This window comes from Perna viridis, chromosome 15, assembly GCF_037379345.1.
Source record: "Perna viridis isolate PV_CMFRI_1.1 ecotype Kerala chromosome 15, ASM3737934v1, whole genome shotgun sequence".
Classification (NCBI taxonomy): domain Eukaryota; kingdom Metazoa; phylum Mollusca; class Bivalvia; order Mytilida; family Mytilidae; genus Perna; species Perna viridis.
The window spans coordinates 1,431,283-1,453,259 of NC_142459.1; the positions used below are offsets into that span (position 1 = coordinate 1,431,283).

The window sequence follows — 21,977 nt, forward strand, 5'->3', positions numbered from 1 at the left end:
TTGTCCAGTCAAGGCTACTATAAAAACATCCTTGGTCCAATGGAACAAAGTAGTGTTTCCAATGTATTATCTTATCTCCGACATTTCTCTTGCCTATTTTAAGCATTACATCATTTCAAAATTATTTTTGTCATAAATCATTGTTAAATGGTATGAATCACATCTGTGATTGCTCCCCTAAAACACAGAATGTATGCGCAGGAGGAAAGACCATGCGTATTCTTATTCTGACATAAGTTTGAACTTTTGTAAAAATAAAAAAATCAATTAGTGTACAATTTTGATTTACGTAGAAAATTTTGTAATATTTATATCACTGTTAAAAGCCACTTCATAATTTTGCCGAGACAGTTTAAAATTTTCGCATTCATAATTCCCGCGTTTTCTATTTAACTTGGTTACCTCCCCTTTGCAATTTCCTTCGGACACTTCAACACAAGTTACCAGCCAAAAACTGTGTTCGTTTGATGTTTTAAAACAATCTTTGTGAAGACTCCAATTTTTCCTCACCATTTCTGCATTTTTAGAAATTCGCCTTTTACGGATATGCGTTTCCAGGGGTAAAAGTTCACCAACCGTGAGGTTAAAGGTCAATGAACTCTTTCTGTCAAAATCACCTGTAACTGTTTGACTTTGGAAGCAATTCTTGTTTTGTATTTTGCATTGCTTCACATGAATTTCTCAATTTAACTGAGTTTTGAATAAACAAAATTTGATAATTTTGGTTAAAACCAATTTTATTTTTCATGTTTACGGAAAAGTGTTCACGTGACCACCGAACGAAGTAAACACAACAGATGTCTCGGCAGGAACACGTCGAAATCCTCAAAATACTGACTAAAACTGGACAGTTCTTTAATCCTTGATATTTCAGAGACAAAAATAAAGAATTAAGCAATGAGATGACAAAGGTAGTTTGGTGAAAAGGTGGAGAAATGAAGCCTGGGAAAGGTTTGTAACTCCGGCCAGGGAGGGTCATTATAAGGGGTCCAATTTCCTGCATAACAAATAGAACTTGACTTAAACAGCTGTTTTCACGGACGAGCAACTCGCTCTACCGAAAAATAATCTTACGATCTTCAGAGAAAACTTTAAAGAATTGGGTCAAATACGTTTTATTGTGTATGAAATCAGTTTTTATTATGAAATTTTTAATTTCGATGTTCATTGTTTTGTTGGCTTTTTATTTAAAGGTGATTAACATCATGAGTGACTCAAGAATTGAAAAAATGAGTCAGTTTTTATCCTCTTGACAACTGAAGACAAACAGATCTAAAATTAGAATTTCTTTGTCTTCAATGTGTGAAAAGTGTATGAAAAGTAAAAAGGTAGATGAATGATTTTTGTGTATTGATTATTGCATCATTAGTAAATTTATTTATAAAAAGATTGTTGTCAGTTTCATCTACACATAGTGACATATAATTCAATATAGACATATAGTATTGAAGAAAGTGGAAATTAGATATTTAGCCAAACAGTCCTTGACAAAACTTGCTCTTCAATTTCTTTTTTAAATTGAAGGAAAGCATACATGTACATGTACTTATATGTACATTGTACAGTTTTGTTCAATGTCCTTTTTACACATACATGTATGTTGTCTTGTCGTGTAAAAACAACCTGATAACAGATAAAATATCTTTCTCTATTCCCAGGAAACACAGGTGCTTGGATTAGTAAGGTATGGACCTACAATCCTCAATCTCCCTCTGATAGACTTTTTTCCAACTCAAAATTATGTAAATGTTTTCTTTCAGCTTTTAGGTAATCTCCTGATATATACATGTACATGTCCTGTGCTGGTCCAAATCAAGCAATAGTATTTCTAAAATGTATATGTACTGTACATGTACATGTGTTTGATGGGTCTACTACTGATTTGTTACTTTTATTTGATGGATCACAGTATTTGGATCCAGGAGGAGGGTTCTAGAGATTGGAAACTCACACTCTTTCGAAAACTTTTGTTATTCTTGAGCATTATTTAGTCAAAAATGGGCAATTAGAAACCTGGACCCGGTTTTCTTTTGTAACATTTTGGAACTGCCCCTGTGTGATAAATGACCAAAAAAGGTCATTTATTTTGAATGTTTTTTTTTTTGCATCAAAATTTCAGTGATCCTGTTTGGGATTCTGTGTCTGAACCGATGGCTGGCCTAATTAGAAAATTGCTTCAGACAGTGAATACAGAAATTAAGTAGAATTTCCAGTAAACCCCCTTATGGTCTTGTAATAATTTATAGCTTGTTCTCCTTGTGGGTTGGAAGCCATAGGATTATTCTTGGCCAGATCTTGTGTTGATTTGAGAAATCTGTTAAATCAATCATACTGAAATCTGAATAAACTGCCTCAATTGTTTTGTAGTATCATATTCCCTGCAAATAGTGGGGGGGGAGGTCGTGGTTTAGTCCTTCTTTTTTCCTACCAATGACCAGTTTTTACTCATATCTTCAATTTTGAGTGATTTCAATTGGTCGAAATTTGAGTTTGGAAGTCTTTGATTTATGAAACTGTGCCCTGATTGGTTGAAATCTGATGGACCAAACATACCCAAAATCTTTGTTCAGGATGATACCACTAATCAGTAATACCCAGGATGATACCACTAACCGGTAATACCCAGGATGATACCATTAACCAGTAATACCCAGGATGATACCACTAATCAGTAATACCCAGGATGATACCACTAAGCAGTAATACCCAGGATGATACCACTAAGCAGTAATACATGTACCTAAATTATATCACAGAAAGAATAACACCTTCATATGGACAACACAAAATGACATTTACACACAAAAAATGCAAACATCACTTAATCTGTAGATAATCCATTGCTCAAGAGAGATGAGCAGTTCCTTCTTCAAGTCCATTGAGGACAAGAACATACATGTACATGTATGTAACAAATATTCTGATCATTGTAGATTCTGATGAGATGGAAGATTGTGTTTGTGACCCAGTTGAGATGTTTGTGGATATAGGAATGTTGATTGTTGAGGGGAGAATACCAGACCTTTCTCCGAAGAGAAGGATTGAGGGGCCCCATTGTCCCAATCTGGACCCGGCCAATAACCATAGTTGTGATAGACACAGAGAACAGGTAAAGTAAAGGCAGCCGCTTGATTTTTTTAGGGGGTTAGGATAAAATAGAAGGATTGGAGGCCTCATTATCCTAATCTGGACCCAGCCAATAGCCATGTAAGTGTTACAGACACAAAGAACAAGTACACGTGTAAGGTAAAGGGGCCACCTGAATTTAAGGGGGATTAGGATAAAAGAGGAGGATTGGGGGCCTTGTTATCCTAGTCTGGACACAGCCAATAGCCATGCAAGTGTTGCAGACATGAAGAACAAGTTCAGTGAATTGGGCCACCTGAATTTTAAGGGGGGTCCAGGATAAAAGAAAATAACTGTGGGGCCTCATTGTCCCAATGTGGACCATGTTGTAGGCCAACCTGACACAGCATGAGCCCAATGAACAGAAGCTATCCTCTGGATAGGTCAAGTACAATTTATACAAGTTATCCACCAGATTAATATTTATCCTGTGGGTATTAAGTAGTAGTCTTTGTAAGAATCATTCAAAATCTGAAAAATGTGCTACACCCCCAAAAAGGCTACATATTTCTATTTTTGTTAGTAAGTTGCTTTATGGATGTATAGAAATGTGTAATTATTCATTCCAATCTGTCTGCTCTTAGAAGATAATCAACATTGAAAATTCAATAGATTTTATTTTATTTGAGTGTCATTTGCAGAGTTATCTCTCTTACTATGGCAATTCTAACAAAATATCAAAACTAAAAATATGTAGGCTTTTCATCCATGCATCATATTTTTGCATGATTTTTAGCTGGAGTGCTACTTAAGATGAACAACCTGAGCCTATTCTTTTTCTGTTTTTTTTTTCAATTTTGTATTTTTGTATTACAATTTTTTATACTATATTTTACATGTATATCCCTACTCAATGAGTGGGTGGATGGAACTACTGTATCCATCCTTGGAGAACCCCAAAGAACTTGAGATAAAGGATACTACAGACACTGTCAAGTCAGCCACATATCTTGACCTACACTTAGACTTTATGACAAACTTGATGACTTTTCATTCAGAATTGTCAACTTTCCTTTCATCTGTGGCAACATCCCTTCGGCACCTTCGTATGGAGTGTTCATATCGCAACTCATACGTTATGCCAGAGCTTGCCGAAACTATGCAGACTTTTTGTATCGCGCTAGAACTCGTACAAATAGGCTTCTGGAACAGGGTTATGTTGCTACAAGATTGAAGTCATCATTACAGAAGTTTTATGGTTGTCATCATGAACTCATGGATCGTTATGGTGTATCCATCTGTACCATGAAAACTGATTATTAAACGGGTCATAGTTTTCCTTTCCTCATTTATCTACCCCGCAGTTGACTTTTTATGAGCAACTCGGCAGGTGTTTCTATTAAAGCAGAGGGCTTTACCCTACCGGTGCACCTGGTCCATGCTCCCAGTTTTTATTGGAGTCCGAGTTGCTCATTTACTTTTGTTACTTTGTATGTATGATTTTAGTTGCTTTATGTTCTTTGTTGTGTATGTCTGTTTTCCATGTCTGGTCTTTGTCCCTGGATTATGTTCTTTTGATTACCGCTATAACCTTGGTTCCCTTGATTACTCTTTTATTCCATCCATCTGAGTTTCATCCCAATTTTCTCAATTCTAAATACTGTAAACTGGAATTTTTGCTACAGTTTGTTTTTGAATGTAAGTGCTGTAATGCAAAATAAAACTGTTTCAAGTTATTGTTACTGTAAGCATATTTTTGCAGTTGCAGTTTTCACGGTTTCAAAAAACTATAAGCTTTATATAGTGTTAAAAATCCATTTCTCTGGTACTATTTGTTGTGGATTTCTGTCTGTCATGAAAATAGCAGAAAATGAAAATGTTTACAGTATTAAATTTTATTGGGGATTGACACTAAAAAAGCTTTCTTTACTTTCCAAACATTTCAAGGGACTGGCATAGTTTTTATTTTGAAGAGGCTCATTTTGTTCCAATTTCAGTGTCGAAGAGCAGATCAGCTGAGAAAGCAGATGCTATTACTTTGTCGAAACAAAATTCCAATGCGTGTAGATGTCTTGCTTCTGCCAAAATGTGATCATGGTCAGCTAGAAGCTTCCACCACAGAAGGTGCCACTGTTTCATGTCAGGATACAGCCATGCTGTTGGAGAGATGGGACATTCAGATCATCCCTAAAAGGTAGCCATTGTTGATCTAAATTTATATGCTCTTAGACTAAAACCTATGAGATTCGAAGATATTTGTACTCAAATAACATCTTAGTAAATTGTAAGTCTTTATAAGAATCAGGCAAAGTGGGAAAATCAGAAAACCATGCCTGTCCAAAACCCACTGATGTTAAAATATCAGTTCTCTAATGGAAAGGACCACTATTTGAAATCTGCATCACAAGACTTTGTCAGAAAGTTTTCAATAGAATGTTAGAAAAATGAGGTTTTCATAGAGATATCTGCCCTTGAAATGTTCATTTTCAGTGCATTTTAATGGAATTTAACTAAATTTACAGAAATGATATGGGAAATGTTGTCTTTTTCCTCGAATGTGAAAGTGCAACAATGTAATAATCAAATTTTAATTTCAAAATGGTGGGTTTGTCATACCATGCTTCACCCCCTTCCCGATTATGACAGAGACTAACACTTAATAATGTACTGCCATGTTATTATGGATGATGTCACGATCAACATGATTATGCTTGATAGCCTAGAACGGTGTTGAAAGTTAAAAAAACAATCAATTTCAAGTTAATAGCTTCGGACAGAATGATTTCGAGCCAGTTCTTATAATATGCCATACAAGTGTGCAACATCATGTTTAAACAAATTTTTTATGAATTATAATTTTTTTTCTATTTTTAGAATGGATAAAGCAGAGGTGGGTTGCGTCACTGGACGATTCCTTCTCCAAGCAATACGGTCCTTCCTTCATTTCTCACAGTTAAGTTCATGGATGATCTCAAGTGTGGGTTACCTCCCTTTGGAAGTTATATATAGGTAAGTTAGAACTATAAGGAATTGAGTTTCATATGAAAACGTAGAAAAAAACCTGTACTGAAAATTATTAGGGCACCGCCACAAAAAGTGGGACACCTTATATATATCTGTAACAAATCATGTCTGTTTTACATTTTTGGGTTTATTTCACATGTGGAAATCTGGTTATAGTACGGTGAATGTGTCGGGCAGGTGGGAAAATTTTTTTAACACTTTTCACAGCAACTAGTAATCGCATCATCTTGATATTTGGTATCCATATTAGGTACAGGTCCCGTTGTATAAGATTCGATTTCAGGTCTGTTAAATGAAATTCGGCTGTATGTGACCCATTTTGTCTTTAAGTGTAGGCTTTTAATATTTGGATTATAAGTAAATCAGCTCAAGACAATCTGTAGCATACCATTGTTGATGACTTTTGACCTCAAGGTCAAAATAATGGATTTGCATGATTGATTCTTGTCCAGGCTACTTTGTGTTTAAAGAGGGTAGATCAGCTCAACACAAAGTGTCATGTACCATAGTTGTTGACCTTTGACCTAAAACTTTGACTTCAATATCAAATTGATGATTTTTTGCATGGTTAGTGTACAACATTTTCAACACAGCAGGTTGAACAGAGATGGATTTCATCTCAATGGTATCTTGCTTTAACTGCAAGATAAGTTTAATGCTAAAGATATTTGAAGTACATATTCAGTCAATACTTCTACTTACAGGTTGTATGCTCCTGGGGAAACTGTGAATTACAGCTTCAGGGTTGTTCCTGCTGTTCACAATTTCCCTCAATGTGAGATGAACCATGCAACTATGAAAGTTTCAGTTGCATCAGTTCCACGACCGCAGGAAGTGCCCCATTTGACTTGCCTCCATTGTGATAAAGGACGTCAGCCAAAGTTTGACAAATTTCCTAAAAGTCGATCAGCACCTAAACCATCAACTAGTCAACCAGAACCAAAATCTATAGGTTTAGATCAGTATAACTTGAAATCATTGGAAAGTCATCATAGACGCAAAAAAAGTAGCAAGTCAGGTGATCAATCTCCTGACCAATCAGAAAGTAGTAGATCTGACAGGTTGGATGGCAATTTATGTCCATCTCGACCAAAATCTCCACGAGTTTCAGATGAAGACGACGGATGTTCTGACTCAAGTTCAAGGTCAGAACAAGGCCAGGGGTCAAATCTAGGGCAAGCTTCAGGTGGTAAAAAATCTCTTTACCACAAACCACCTTCAGGGAGGAAATTGAATTTGACTCCAGAAAGTCTCGAATCATCAGGAACAATATCTTGTGATCTCAAAAAGGAAATAAATGTTTCTATGCAATCTGTAAGTCCTGGATCTTCCAAGGGCAATTTGCATCACTGTTATGCAAAAAAACTTTTGAAGGACAGCCTCAAGGACAAACCGCTTTCATTTAAACAGGAAACACATTCCAAGCTTCTCACAGACCCAGATTCTCATTCCAAACATTACTTAAGCCCAGACACTTTAGTTAAACGTCTTCCTAGTCCTAAAGTTTTATTCACAACAAATCCAAAGAATCAGACAACAACATACAAAAAAAGAAAGTTGGACCTTGATGACTTGTCAGAAAATGTGGAGGACAAAATAATGTCATCCAACATTTCAGACCTCATGAAACCTCTTCATTCTGAAGAGCTCGAATCATACTTATCTAGTCTTTCACATAGATTGCCAGAGAAAGCTATTCATGATAATATAAATAGCATTCCACTGACTAAATGTAAATTTTTTATCGGAGATGAAAACCAAGAGGTTCAAAAATCAAATGAGGACAGAGATGACTGTAAAATATTTTTTGTGCAGAACTCAAAAACCAGTGATGTAGAAATACAGAAGACGCAGGATAAAACTGGTACAAAAATTCATGAAGCCTTGAAAACAAGTACAGGAAATGATTTTGATCCTTCAAGGGAGAGAAATCTAGTACAAAGTCCTTCATGTGACCACAATGATATTTTAGCATTCCAAAAAAGTGTTGATACCAGTGATCTTCAAAATAATGAAGAACAGAACTGTAAGACAAAACTTCAAAAACAAGATCTGAAAACAACCAGTAATCATGGCAATGAAAGATCAAAACAACATTCATCAAGACACCAACCTTCTAAAGAATCAGTAACCCGGTGTTTATTTAAAAGTTTATCAGAGCCAGGACCTGATTTAGAAAAATTGTCTTTGTCCATGGTCCAAGATGGTTACCATGGATACAGGACATCACATGATGGATCTCCAAATGGGTTGTCTTTCACTGATGATGAATCTAGTGACAATTCTACACCAACTAATAGTCTTTCAGATAATTATACTAATAATATATTCAGTCAGAATTCTACCTCACAGAAGGGGAGAGAATCAAATGTATTTGACTCTTTAGAAAAGGAGATAGCAAATTTAAAGTTGACGGAAAACAATCATGTTCAGTCTTCTCACAGGCAGACGGACAGAAATGACAAAGTTGCCCTCAGTAAATCTTTGTGTAAACATTTGATGACAAAAGAACTCACCAAACTTGGACGGGTAAGTTTAGCAGGGGATTAAAATTGTTAATATGTGACATTATGAAAAGGTGTTAATTTGCTGATTTTTAATATCTTTATACCATAGTATTTAAGGAAGTAGACATGGGGTAAGGGACATAACTCTTGAAATCAGTGGTATGTTTGTATCATATTTAACTTCACCAAAACCTATCAAGCTTTCATTGGAACAGAATGAAATCAATCCAAGTTACTTTGATACTTACATAAGATTGATGAAAAATGCTGACTACAAACGTTCAAATGATTTGTAATAGTTGTGTCCCTTACCTTAGATATCTTTACTTGTCTTAAAATTCCAATGTACTTACTTCTATTATAGCACTGTGCTTTGCAGAGCTTTAATTGCTAACACTGTGCTCTCTAAAATAGTTTATTTTTAGAATACACTTTGAGCACTATGCTATAATTTTGGGGAAAATACGAGTATATGTATTGTGCATATGTCAAAAAGACAACAACCCCACCGGGATGAAAATGTCAGCCTATAATGTTATGATATGCTTCTAAGCACTATGCTATTTTTATATTTATGAAAAGAACACTGAATTTATGACACAATCAGTGACAAAATAAAATTTAAAGGGCCATCAAGCATTTTTAATTATATTCAACATTTTAACGAGCCCTGTCAACACATTCTTTAGACTAAAATTATGATTTTTATAATAATACATTGTTAGCTATAATGTAGTAAATTTAGATTGAATTGGTTTTGACATTTTGTTTTGTTTTATAGCCTGAGAATATCTCTTTGCCAAACCAGGAACAAATCAGGATCTTCCAGAAAAACTTGGACAAAAGTACTAGCATGATGTTCAACACTGCCACAGGTCTTCCATCCCGATCAAGTCCCGTAAGTATCCATGGTAACAACACTGCCACAGGTCTTCCATCCCGATCAAGTCCTGTTAGTATCTATGGTAAAAACACTGCCACAGGTCTTCCATCCCAATTAAGTCCAGTTAGTATCCATGGTAACAACACTGCAACAGGTCTTCCATCCCGATCAAGTCCTGTTAGTATCCATGGTAACAACACTGCCAAAGGTCTACCATCCCAGTCAAGTCCCGTAAGTATCCATGGTAACAACACTGCTCTTCCATCCTGCTTGATTCCAGCAAGTTAGTTTCTGTGGTAACAAGGGTACCGCAGGGCTTTCATCCTATTCCAGTCCTGTAAATATCAATGGTAACAACACTGCCACAGCTCTAACCTAGTAAGTAACCGTGGTAACAAGGGTTTCACTGGTCCTTAATCCTGATCCTATCCTGTAAGTATCCATAGTTACAACACGACCATAGCTGAAGGCTTTCAAATAGCATATTTTATTATGTGCAACGTAACAACAGTTTTTCATTTCATATGACCTCTTGTTACTATATTTACAAAAAAAAGTTAACTCACCATTGGCTTGCTAATAAAAGTATTTTGTCCAAATTGAATTCATGCATGTGCATCTTGAAACAGTATCAAATAGTGTATGATTCTATTTAGTGATACTATAAAAGTACTATTGTCCGTTGGGTACCAATTTTTGTGGTTTTTGTGGGTAGGCAAAACCACTAAATTTGGTTACCAATGAAAAGGAGATTTCCATTGATGTGTATACAATTAAAGTACTTTCACAGTATATTATACAGCTATACTTTTTTTTTAGGCACCAACCAAAAGAAAATCTGGTCGCTTCGATTATGACAACACATTAATAAGTGCCAAAGCAATTAAAAAGTAAGTGGTTATCATCTTCATTATTATGACCACCCCCCCCCCCCCACACACCCCCCTGTTTGAGTAGGAGGTATGTAATACCACCTTCTGTTACCCATCTCTTATCCATTATTTCTCCTACACCACTGAATGGAATCGATAAAACTTTACAGAATCTTTATTGAGCATTCCCATTTAAGATTTTGATGGATTTGAAGGTTTTACGTAGCGGAACTTGGACTTATTTATTTATGAATATGGGGAGATTCAGAGGGAATTCAAGGGAATACCCATCTCTTATCCGTTACTCCTGAATGGAATTTAATGAAAGTTTTACAGACACTTTATTATGACTTACTTATTCCCATTGTGCACTTTCCATTTTAGATTTTGGCCTAAATCAATTTGGAGGTCACAAGGTGCATGTTATTGAATGGGGGACTTTGGTTATCAGTTAAGTTAGTGAGCATTGCTCACAGTTTTTCTTAGTTATCCATACATCATAGTATTTTTAAGGTTCGTCATAACCTTTTGAAAAATATGGGTTTAATTCAACCACAATAATCTATATACATGTATCTTTTTAGTGTAGGGTTTGTAAGAATCGGGTGAAATGGAAAAAATCAGAAACGTGTGAATCAAAAGCCCACCGTTTTGACCATATAATTTCTTTGAGGATGCTTTCTCTATTTGAAAGACCTTTATTTTATCTCTGCATCACTGGATTTGCTCAGAACTTTTTCAATAGATTGTAGAAAAATGAGGGTTTTGACAGTTATCTACCCTTGAAATGTTTTTTTTAGTGCTCTTAAATGGAAATATAACTCAATTCACCAAAATGATATGAAAATCTCATCTTTTTTTTCATTCTGATGGTGCAAATAGTCAAATCAAGTTTTCAAAATGTTGGGTTTTTCATACCATGTTTCACCCACTGCCTGATTCTTACAGATACTGACTTTGAAAATCTAGGGCTTGCTATGCCTTGAAGTATTTTTTTCTAAAAAAACAGGCATGTCTGTAGTGATGAAATTGACTTCATATTTGTCAAAATGTCATGGTGATCATTAAAAAAAGTCATTATTATATGCCGAATGTTTTTTAGCAAAACACTGACTGGTGGTTGATATATTTATTGTACTTTTCAACAGATCTGCAACAGCAAAAATTTTCCCCAACTTATGTACAGTGCTTCATGTTCAAACTATCTGTTCTTCTGTATACCGTTGTGTAATTATGGGTCTTTCAGAATAAATTCTATATATATATATATATATATATATATATATAGATTTATCAGTACTGTATCTAATCATTTCAAATTAGATGCATGTCATTACTATAAACAATAGTTTTTTATTTTATTATAATCATGGTCTTTTCAGTGCTTTATCATGCTCAAAGTTAGCCTTACAATCAGAGAGCTCAACTGACCGAGAAGAATCTCAGAAAGTCCTTAGTACAAGTGCACCTGCATCAACCAACTGCCTTCTGGGTAATTTTGAGGTATGGTTTGTTGAGAACAGTTCCTTATGAGAACTGTAAATAAATAAATTTTGACAATGTCCACTTTTTTGCCTTTTTTGTGAAGTTAAAAATACTGTGAAAGTCCTATTGTGCGTGGGATAGTAGTTTTCATGGTTTTTGTGGGTGGGCCAAACCACGAAGTTTGGTTCCCAGCGAATGGTAGATTCTCATTGATATGTATACTGAAAACTTCAAAACCACGAATTCAGAATCCACAAACTTGTGTTTCTTCCCTGATCAACATAAATTGATATCCTCAAATTAAAGTACTTTCACAATATAGTACTTTTACACTATGAAAGCTAATTATATTTCAAATCAAAATTTGTTAAAAACAAATATAGGAGGTCTATCAAAATATAATCAAATACATTGTTGATTAATAAATACCCAGTCAGAGTCCAGTTGTGGATCAGGAGGTCTACAAAAGTGGCCCTAAATGGAGCTATGTTGTTGTCTTAATATTTTTCAATATTTTACACAACAAACCATATAACAACAAGTTCTCCCCTATTGAGCCTCACTAAACCACATTTTCATTTCTTTTAAAAGGAATCTGTGTTGAATGGAAGAATAGAACCTGTAGGTGTTGTCGAGGGATTCACGGCAGAGATTGGTGCTGGAGGAAGCTTCTGCCCCAAACATATCACCCTTCCTGTGACAGCATATTTCTTCCAACTCTCGGATGATAATGCACCGTCTCCTTACCTGGTAAGTTACAGGTGTTTAAATAAGTGTGGGTCGGAGGTCAAGGACCCTTAATATCTGACCTTTGACGTCATTAATCTACATGTTGGTCATTGACCTTCAACCCTTTCCATTGACATACTGAAAACTTTAATACTGCAAAAGTACTCATTTTCACCATTTTCACAGGGGACTAAGAACTATGAACATAATATCCGTGAAATTGGGTTTTAACACTATATAACGCTAATATTTTTTTGAAACCGCCTTATTTTATACCCCCAAATATGTTCAATTGAAACTTGAAAGATTCCAGGAAAATTGATACGTTTACTGTATTATTTTCCTCAACGATTGGTTTGAAACTTGGCAAAGTTCCTTACCTTTCAATTCTGGAAGTAAAGTTGTAGGGGCATTAGGCTGTGTATATGGCCCAAAAAATATAAACTTTGTTGTAACAATAAAATATTTTTGCATTAAGATAATGAATGTTTTGTGTGGCTGTAGTCATTCATTGAAATAACTTCACAATTATGCCACAATTTTACTTTATTTAAATAAAACATTTGAGAATAATTGTTTATTAGGACATGTTTATATCCAGAAAGCTACATATATGTCGACACCCAAGAAACAACTTCATATTTTCACATATTAATGAATGGAATCACTAGATATGAAATTGTTTCTTGGTCATATGTAAAAATATAAACTTTTTGGGGCAGTGAATACATTCATTCATACATAGTTGGCCATATGTGAAAATATAAAGTTTCTTGGGTGTTGAGACTTCTTTGCCGGAAATATTGTGTAGAAGGTAATTTTTGTGGGGTACCAATTTTGGCATATTTTAGTGATCTTTTTGAAAAAACCAAAATAAACTCCTCAGAATAATTACTCTGGGCTTCGGAACTTAGTACGTACTGCCATACAGTATGACAAGAAAGTGACTTAGGAGTATAATTTTTGTGATTTTCGATTATTTTGTAATTTTTGTCCTTTCACTGTATTAATTTTTTAGGTTCCTACTGATTGGTCAAACCACAAATACACATTCTCGACAGTCTCAAATTTTAATTAAAAATTTTTATGTTTTAATGAAAGAGTAATCAAGGAAACAAGGTTCTTGCAGTAATCAAAAGAATGTAATCCAGGGACAAAGAGTCGTGAATTTAAGAAGCCATAAAATAAAGAAAACACAAAGTCTCAACACAGTTTCAAATTTCAATAAATAATATTAATATTTTAATGAAAGCCATGAATGATTTTTTTAATATAATTAATTATTATGATATAAACTTTGAAAATTGATACTATACAATTATAGCAGCTCAGTGAATGGGATATCTCTTTTAAATGTTCCATAAAACATGATATTGCATGCACCAAGCTGACGTAATTGTTTTATTATATTCATAAATATTTTAAGAATTTCTCGCTAAATAAGTTTCTCTTCATCACAATTTTTAAAAAGTGTACATTTAATTTGGTCAAGTCAAGTATAATCATTTTTGTATACATTTGTTCTTCAATGTCCTTTTTTGAAAGTGAGCAAATTTTACCCAGAAATATCTATTAGATATTCACTTTAATGTAAACAGCTGACATCAGCTGTGCAATATCACTTGTAATCAAAATGTCAATGGTGCATTATCACAAAATATGGGTGTGTCAGAAATACATTATTTAAGTGGGAAAATAAAATATGAAATGTAATACATGTATTTGCAAATATGATAAAAATTAGCAATTGCAAACATACAATGTAAATACATGTATAGTAAAGTCATTCTTTGAATTACAGCAATGTTTTTTCTTTCTTTTCAGGGTCATATTAACCTGGAATCACTGGGAAAGAAAGGGTATAAAATACCTACTGGTGGAACAGTTCAAGTGGTGAGTTACCATCTCTGTGGCCTCAGGTGTAATGGGCTTGTCTCAAGTGTGTGAGGTTGTGGGTACAATGAAGGAGCCCATTGGTTGTCGTTTTTTCATGTTCATTCTTATTCCTTTTACGTTTTTCTTTTGGTTAGGTCAATTTTCGTCTTTTTTTAAGTTTCACTTCATTTATTTTTGGGGCTTTTACAGCTTTCTTTAATGGTATGGGTTTTGCTCATCTTGGGAACCTAATTTCATGGTTGGCCTACACCATGAAAACCACAAAATTGGTACCTCAAAAACAGTAATACTTTCACATTATATTGGTTGTGATGAATTTCAAAAATGTGTAAATTGAACTTCTGACTTGACAGAAGGAAACCACTAGTACAAAAGTAGTTTGGTAAAGATTTCTTTTCATTGCCTGAATTGAGAATTAACTCAGTATAACACTAATAGTTATGAATTTAACCTATGACCTTTTGAATTAGAACCAGTGAGAGTCTGCAGTCCTTTTTGCAAATGTTCATAAATGTAAAATTGGTTGAACTGTCATATCTTTCAGCTCATTTTTGGGGATGATCTTTTAAGTGAAATTCTGCTATTTCAAATCCAGATTTTACCATCATGATTCTTTTTTTTTACAGTATATTTATTTCCGATTTTGCCAATTTCCGCTTAGTTTCTTAACCTCATAAAATCATCCCTGTATTTTACACTTATTAAGTTTTGGCAGGTATGCACTCATACTTGGCAGGTATGCACCTTTACTAATTGGCTTAAAGAATGGTCTGATGGGTGGGGAGGGGGACAGCAGGCAACAAAAATATTTTTGTTACATTTTTTCTCAGCAAATCACAGCCACTGCATATTTGATACTTCAATACAGAATCTGATGTTGTGGGATACGATTCCATGTCTGTTGCACCTCTATTTGTTGTGGGCAACAGGGTCTTTTCTGTCTTTGACCCATTTTTGAGAAAAGGACTGCTGATTATAGTGACAAGAAAAACACTGAAACGAAGCTTGTTTAACTGCACCTTAATTTGTGTAAATTTTAAGAAAATAACTTAATTTGATTTGTAACAAGCTTTCCCATTGGCTGGTTCTATTTGAGGAAACCAAGTTATTTTGTATAACTTGCTTTGGCACTGCGACATGATTGGTCCACATTCTGTGATTTAAATAATCACAAACAAAATAAAGTATTGATAATGAATTAGATCCTGAAATTTTATAAGAAATTAAATTATAAGGAATGTTTCTCATTTTTTAACAGGTTATAGAAAACAATATGGTTTGAGAAAATTAACATTTTTTATTCTGTTTATAAGTGTAAACTGCTACAAACCATGTTGTTTCATATAGCCTGTTTTGAAAATTAGAAATAATCTTTAAATGTTTTGCATAAACTTTACCTTTTTCATATCTTGTTAAAAATCTATATAGATCTTGAATTTTTGTCATGTGACTTTTTTTTTACAGACTTTGTTCAACCCTAACAAAACAGTCGTCAAAATGTTTGTTGTTATGTACGACCTCAGTGATATGCCTGCAAACTGTCAAACATTTCTAAGACAAAGAACTGTTTACATGCCAGCTGACCCAAACAGCACAGAATCAAGCTTTCTTCGTTATCTTATACATTTGAGGTAAGGGCAGCTGAAAAAAAATCTGGGTTCCCAGACCCTACCTCTTCTCTTTGATGAGAGGTTTACCATCTATTATGAGGGGATTCAAAAATTTTTGAAATGATGGGGTTGTGATCCGGAATATCTAAAAAAAATGGGGCTTCCAGGGCATTTTTGCCCCAAATTTTGTATGTTATTTGACTAAAGGGGGTTGACTTCCTGGATTTACCACTGATTTATATTATACACCCATTTACCTTGTCTGTCCATTAATTACACTTTTCTGTAACAAATTTCTCAGCTTATATTGGAAAGAATACATAAGATATTTGGTGTACTGCTTTTACATGATGACTTGTACCCTATCTCCCCTTTCCAAATTCTGTGGATCGCTACGGTGTATCCATCAGCACCATGAAAACTGATTTATTCAACGGGTCATAGTTTTCCTTCCCTCGTTTGTCTACCCCGGACTTGACTTTTTATGAGCAACTCGGCGGGTGTTTCTAGAAAAGCAGAGGACGCTTACCCTACCGGTGCACCTGGTCCATGCTCCCAGTTTTTAGTGGAGTCTGAGTTGCTCATTTACTTTTGTTACTTTGTATGTATGATTTTAGTTACTTTATGTTCTTTGTTGTGTATGTCTGTTTTCCATGTCTGGTCTTTGTCCCTGGATTACATTCTTTTGATTACCACTATAACCTTGGTTCCCTTGATTACTCTTTGTATGTATGATTTTAGTTACTGTATGTTCTGTGTTGTGTATGTCTGTTTTCCATGTCTGGTCTTTGTCCCTGGATTACATTCTTTTCATTACCACTATACTCTTGGTTCCCTTGATTACTCTTTCTCATCTACTTCCTGTTTACCACACGACTTAGTAATATCTAATTTATGTACATTGGAAATTTTCATAACAAATTTCTCAGCTTCTATTTGAAGAAAGGCTAAGATTTTTGGTAAATTGCTTTCGCATGATCATTTGTATTGTGTGTCGTCTTACTAGCTTTGACAGAAATGGTTGAATGGGGGTATTCTCAGCACCACCCACTTTTAGTGTGCTACATTGTGATAGTGTAACAATACAAACATAAAAAAAAAACATACACACACACACACACACACACACCTTATTTATTATTTATTTTGACAATTTTTACTGTAACAAGCACCTCATCACAAGAAAAAGTGTATTCCATGAAACATTTCGTTTGAATCTTACGTATAAATGTATGAATACAAGTATGCCAAATAAAGTCCTTCAACAAAACTGTTAGTGAAAAAACAAATATACATAAAACCGTTCTTTAGTTTAATATTGTCAATGCCTATATATAAAAACATTACAATTGTGTATCTGCAATATTGTCCTTTTTGTTTTTTCATATTCGCTAAAGAATGTAACCTTATCCTTTTTTTTCTGAACTGTGGAGGTTTAGCGCTGCTTATAAATTTCCACATTTTGAAACAGGAGGTTTACAAATTGCTTCTAATTTTAAATTTTGACAAACATGCATACAACAATGCATACTTACTCTAATATTGATATTTAGGAATAAATAGATTTGTTACTGACTGTTTGAGTAGAAATGTTTAAAATATACATCAAATTTGCTTCATTAATTTCAGAAATGAAAAAAAAAACAGTATTCAACCAGATTGATTATGCAGTACTAATTTCACTTCATCTATTATTTCGTTAACTGGTTCCCCATTTGAAAACTTCCATTTATAATAAAACCAGCGATGTCTGATTGTTCATTACCCATTTGCCTGATTTTGAAATTGACTTGTACTTCTTGTTTCAGATTTGCCAGTAGCAAAACAGGCAAGATTTATCTTCACACAGACATTCGACTTATCTTTGCCAGGGACAAGTTCGAATTTGATCCCAGAGTTGCCAATTACGAATTACGATCATTCACGGAGGGACCTCAGAACCCAAAATTCTCGCCTAAGAGATGATGAAGAGTTAATTTTAGTCTTAAGATTACAATGTATCGTCTGAGTGCAAATAGAAATGCTGTATGTGAATATCAGAAATTTTTTTTTTCTATTCTGTGTACATATTGAACGTAAGAGGAAACAAATATACGTAATATTGATACAGTCTATGCAAAATTATTGATCTTGAACTGGGTACATCTATTTAATCTTGACAGATTGAGATTTTATTGGTCCAGTTTTTTGCATAGACTGTAGCTTATAATAATTTGACCATTTCTTTGGTGACAAATTGAAGATGAATGGTTCACTACCTTTAGTGAATATGAGTTGCTTCCAATTTACATTTTTCTCAATCTTTACAGCAGTTATCTGACTTCAAATTGTCTTTCAATTTTAACACAAACCTTCTAGGATTTCCAACTAAACAGGAAATTCTCTAAAGAGGATATTACCCATCAAATAAAAAACTGGGGAGTTTTCCAATATTACTACAAATTTACATTAGGATTCTTTCTCTTAACTTGACCCAACATTATTAACGAGGGATTCCATTAACCTTCCACAATTCTCTTATTTATCTTTCAAATTAAAAGTGTTTGTTGTCATGCTAATACAGACATTACTTTTTTTCTGTTTTGAAACAGAATGTTCCTATTTTCATTCATTACAGTTACTGCTCATATTTTTATAGTGTTTTCAGCACTTCTGATTGTCAAGTTCCATTTCTTTGTTAGCTCAGTGAAGTTATGTCTGTATATGGGAGATTTTTTTTTATCTTTATTGTCTGTAAATGGGAGATCAATCATGTTTACTGCAAGTAGCGAATACATCAAAACAACAAACACAATTCTATGTCTGGCTTTTCTCTTTGCACTCTTTTTGTTTAATGGTTGTCTTGACAACAAGTATTGTGAAAGACTGTGTGATAGTGGTTATACTATGCTATGTATTTTAATTTATTTATTTTATTTGAATCATTTTGTTTTTAAGTATTGAATCAGTACTGTATCAGTGCTTCAGTACTTTGATTCTGTTATTTTTCGTGGTGTTTTATTGGTTATATTTTACGAAATATTTATGTATATCTTTGTTAAAGGTTTGGGGCAATTTTTATTATGCTGATATCAGAGTTCATGAACTTTATAGCAGGAAAAAAATTGTTGGGTTAAAATTTCCACTATTTACAATGACATTTGGAGAGGCTTGCCAAAATTTAATCAAGAAAAACTCAAATCTTTTCTTCATTTTAAGAAATTTTTTAAGCAAAAGACGAGTTTGCAGAAAATATTTGTGGCAAAAACAATACTGTTAAAGTACTTATATTCGTGGGGACCAATTTTCATGGTTTAGGTGAAAAAAAGACATCAGTTGTAAAATTTAGAATTTGTGGATTTGACAACTCGATTATACAAATTAATGGAAATTTCCTTTTTGTTGGGAACCAGATTTTGTGGTTTACAAAAGCCTTGAAAAACATGAAAATTGGTAGCTCAAGTACAATAATGCTTCCACAGTAATATTTCATATTCTAGATAATTTCCTGAAACCTGTCTAAATTGAACCTGAATAATCTAAAAACCTGTCTAAATCAGTCATTTATATCAATTTAAATGTATTTTTATCTTTGTAACCAAACACCTATTTAAAATGAACAAGTTTGAAAGTCCAAAGAACCATGATTGGCATTGACACTTTTCATTATTCATTTCACCCCCGTCAAAAATAAGATTAAAAAAAAAAGAAAGTTGAACCAGTTTACTTTGTTTATGATACAGTCTTGAGCAAGTTTTTTTTTTTAAATACCACGAAAACCTTTTTTTTTATGACATTAAGAGTTACAAATTCTTTTATTTTAGGAATGACTGTTTATTTTTTTCTGTCTATATATAAATAACCTTTATCCTGTTGTGGTCAAGAAATAACCTGTGAAGCATGTAATTTTCAAGTGTGCAACACAAGCATTGGGGTTATATCAAATAGACAAAAAAACTTTATCATATATAGTTATTATGCAGTGTTTTCACTCTTCAGATATGAATTTACTAAGAAAAAAACATCGAAATTAATGAATTTGGAAGTAAATATACAGTAAAAAAAAACGTTGCAGCAAAATCTGGATTTGAAAATCATATTTCATATTTATATCAGAAAATCCTGTCTGATTCTTAAAAAGATAGCAATTTTTTTTTCGTTGTTTTATATGATAAGGGCTATTTTAGGGTTGGATGGCTAGAATTGAAATTCCCCAGTCCACTTACAAATGAAACTATTTGGGCATTTGTACACATGTTTCTTTGTTTAGTTTTTGATGTGTGACTGTGCTGTTAGTGATTGGAATTGTTATGTGAATGTTGAATTTGTTGAATGCTGTTTTCTATTGGAATGAGTTATCTCCCCTTCGATAATAATTTCCTGTTGAAAAAATATTTTGAATTTAAACATTGAATATCTATTTATAGTAAGAAATTTTGAAATGTAAATACATATACTGAGTTTATAGATAAAATTATATTTTTCTTCAATTATTAAAAGAAAAATTTCATTTACTGTGAAAGTAATTTGATTATTTGTTCCAGAACAAATCAGCAACTCAATCCTACAAATGCATGAAAAATTTCTTTTTGTTGAGAACCAAATTTAGTGGTTTGCCAAACCAACAAAATTAGTGAAAATTGGTATCCCACAAACAATAATACTTTCACAGTATTCCAAATGAAAAATCTGGTAAAGAACTATAGTTATATCATAAATCTGTATCTTTGCCAAAATTTTTTATGAAGATCATTATATGTTGGCCAAGGCTCTACAACATAATAAATGTACCCAGTTTACTTATTACATTACTTTTGTGTAAAGTTTGTCATTTACGGGATAAAGATTTGTTAGCATGGCCGGATCCAAACTATTTGAAAAGAGGGTGCCAGCCGAGGTTCCTCATAAAAAGGATGCTGGGACATTATTTGCCAGTTTTTGTCAGTTTTACAAATGAAAATGACAAATTTTCCAACAAAAAGAGGGATGCCAACCCTGTGCACCCCCTTCAGGATCCAGTTTAGTTTAATTAGTTTTAAATTTCAATTTAAAATTCTGGTATCTTTTTTTTAAGACCATAATAAACAAACCTATTAAAGAACAGTCTGTCTAAAAATCAGACAGAGATTCATAAGTGTCAAAAATCCAGCAAATTCCGTTTTATGTCTTGTTCAGAAACTGTTATAGATCAAAACCGACCAGTCTCAGTTTTTCATCTGGGGTTTGCACTTTTGGGTTAAAAATTATATAGATTGTACATTAAATAAGAACTTTGCAAGAGTTACCGCTCTTGATTTGATTTGATTTGGTTGATTTTAGTGGTAGATTTAAGTGTAGTTTTCTGTAAAGTACAGATCTATATACAGGAAAGACTATTGTCACATTAAAATATAGCATTTTTAGACCAAAAAAGCATCGTCTGTTTCGTTGATTTTATTACACTATGAATCACCTTTACCATAGGCAGTGTCTGAATTTTATATGGACTGGTACTTAAGTTCCAAAAGCATTTCCTGTAGATTGCTTTTAAATAATCACAATGTTCCAGTCAATCTTTACATCAAAAATGTTCAATTTATCAAAGGGTAGATAACTCTTGATATGCTTTACCGTGTGTAGTTGCAGTATACAATATATTCCAATAAAACGATATATAAGACAAGATTGTTATTCTGTTACGTCCAAGATCCATAATTCATACTTAAATATAGATTTGTAGATATAGAATCTTCTTCCAGGAATGAATGATATGAATTAAGTAGTACACCAGCTAAGAATCATGTAAATTCTGTAATTAGTGATACACCCTTAAAAAGGCGACACATTTTTATTAGCTATTAGCTATTGCCATCACTTGGTGTCCGTCTTCGCCGTTAACAATTATACAAAACTCTTCTCCTCTGAAATGATTTGAATAATTAGAACC

At 33.5% G+C, this 21,977-nt stretch overlaps 1 protein-coding gene across 1 annotated transcript; it reads left to right on the plus strand.

The window, feature by feature from the left end:
- Window positions 1–766: 766 nt before the first annotated feature.
- Window positions 767–19,763, plus strand: LOC148596480 (atos homolog protein A-like). Its single transcript, XM_088563284.1, has 12 exons — window positions 767–951; window positions 2,934–3,109; window positions 5,064–5,260; window positions 5,941–6,075; window positions 6,795–8,619; window positions 9,379–9,495; window positions 10,300–10,370; window positions 11,735–11,855; window positions 12,429–12,587; window positions 14,391–14,459; window positions 15,927–16,093; window positions 17,881–19,763. Exons 1-12 carry the CDS (start codon window positions 936–938, stop codon window positions 18,035–18,037), a joined length of 3,210 nt encoding a protein of 1,069 aa, XP_088419410.1. The 5' UTR covers window positions 767–935; the 3' UTR covers window positions 18,038–19,763.
- The last annotated feature ends 2,214 nt before the right edge of the window (window positions 19,764–21,977 follow it).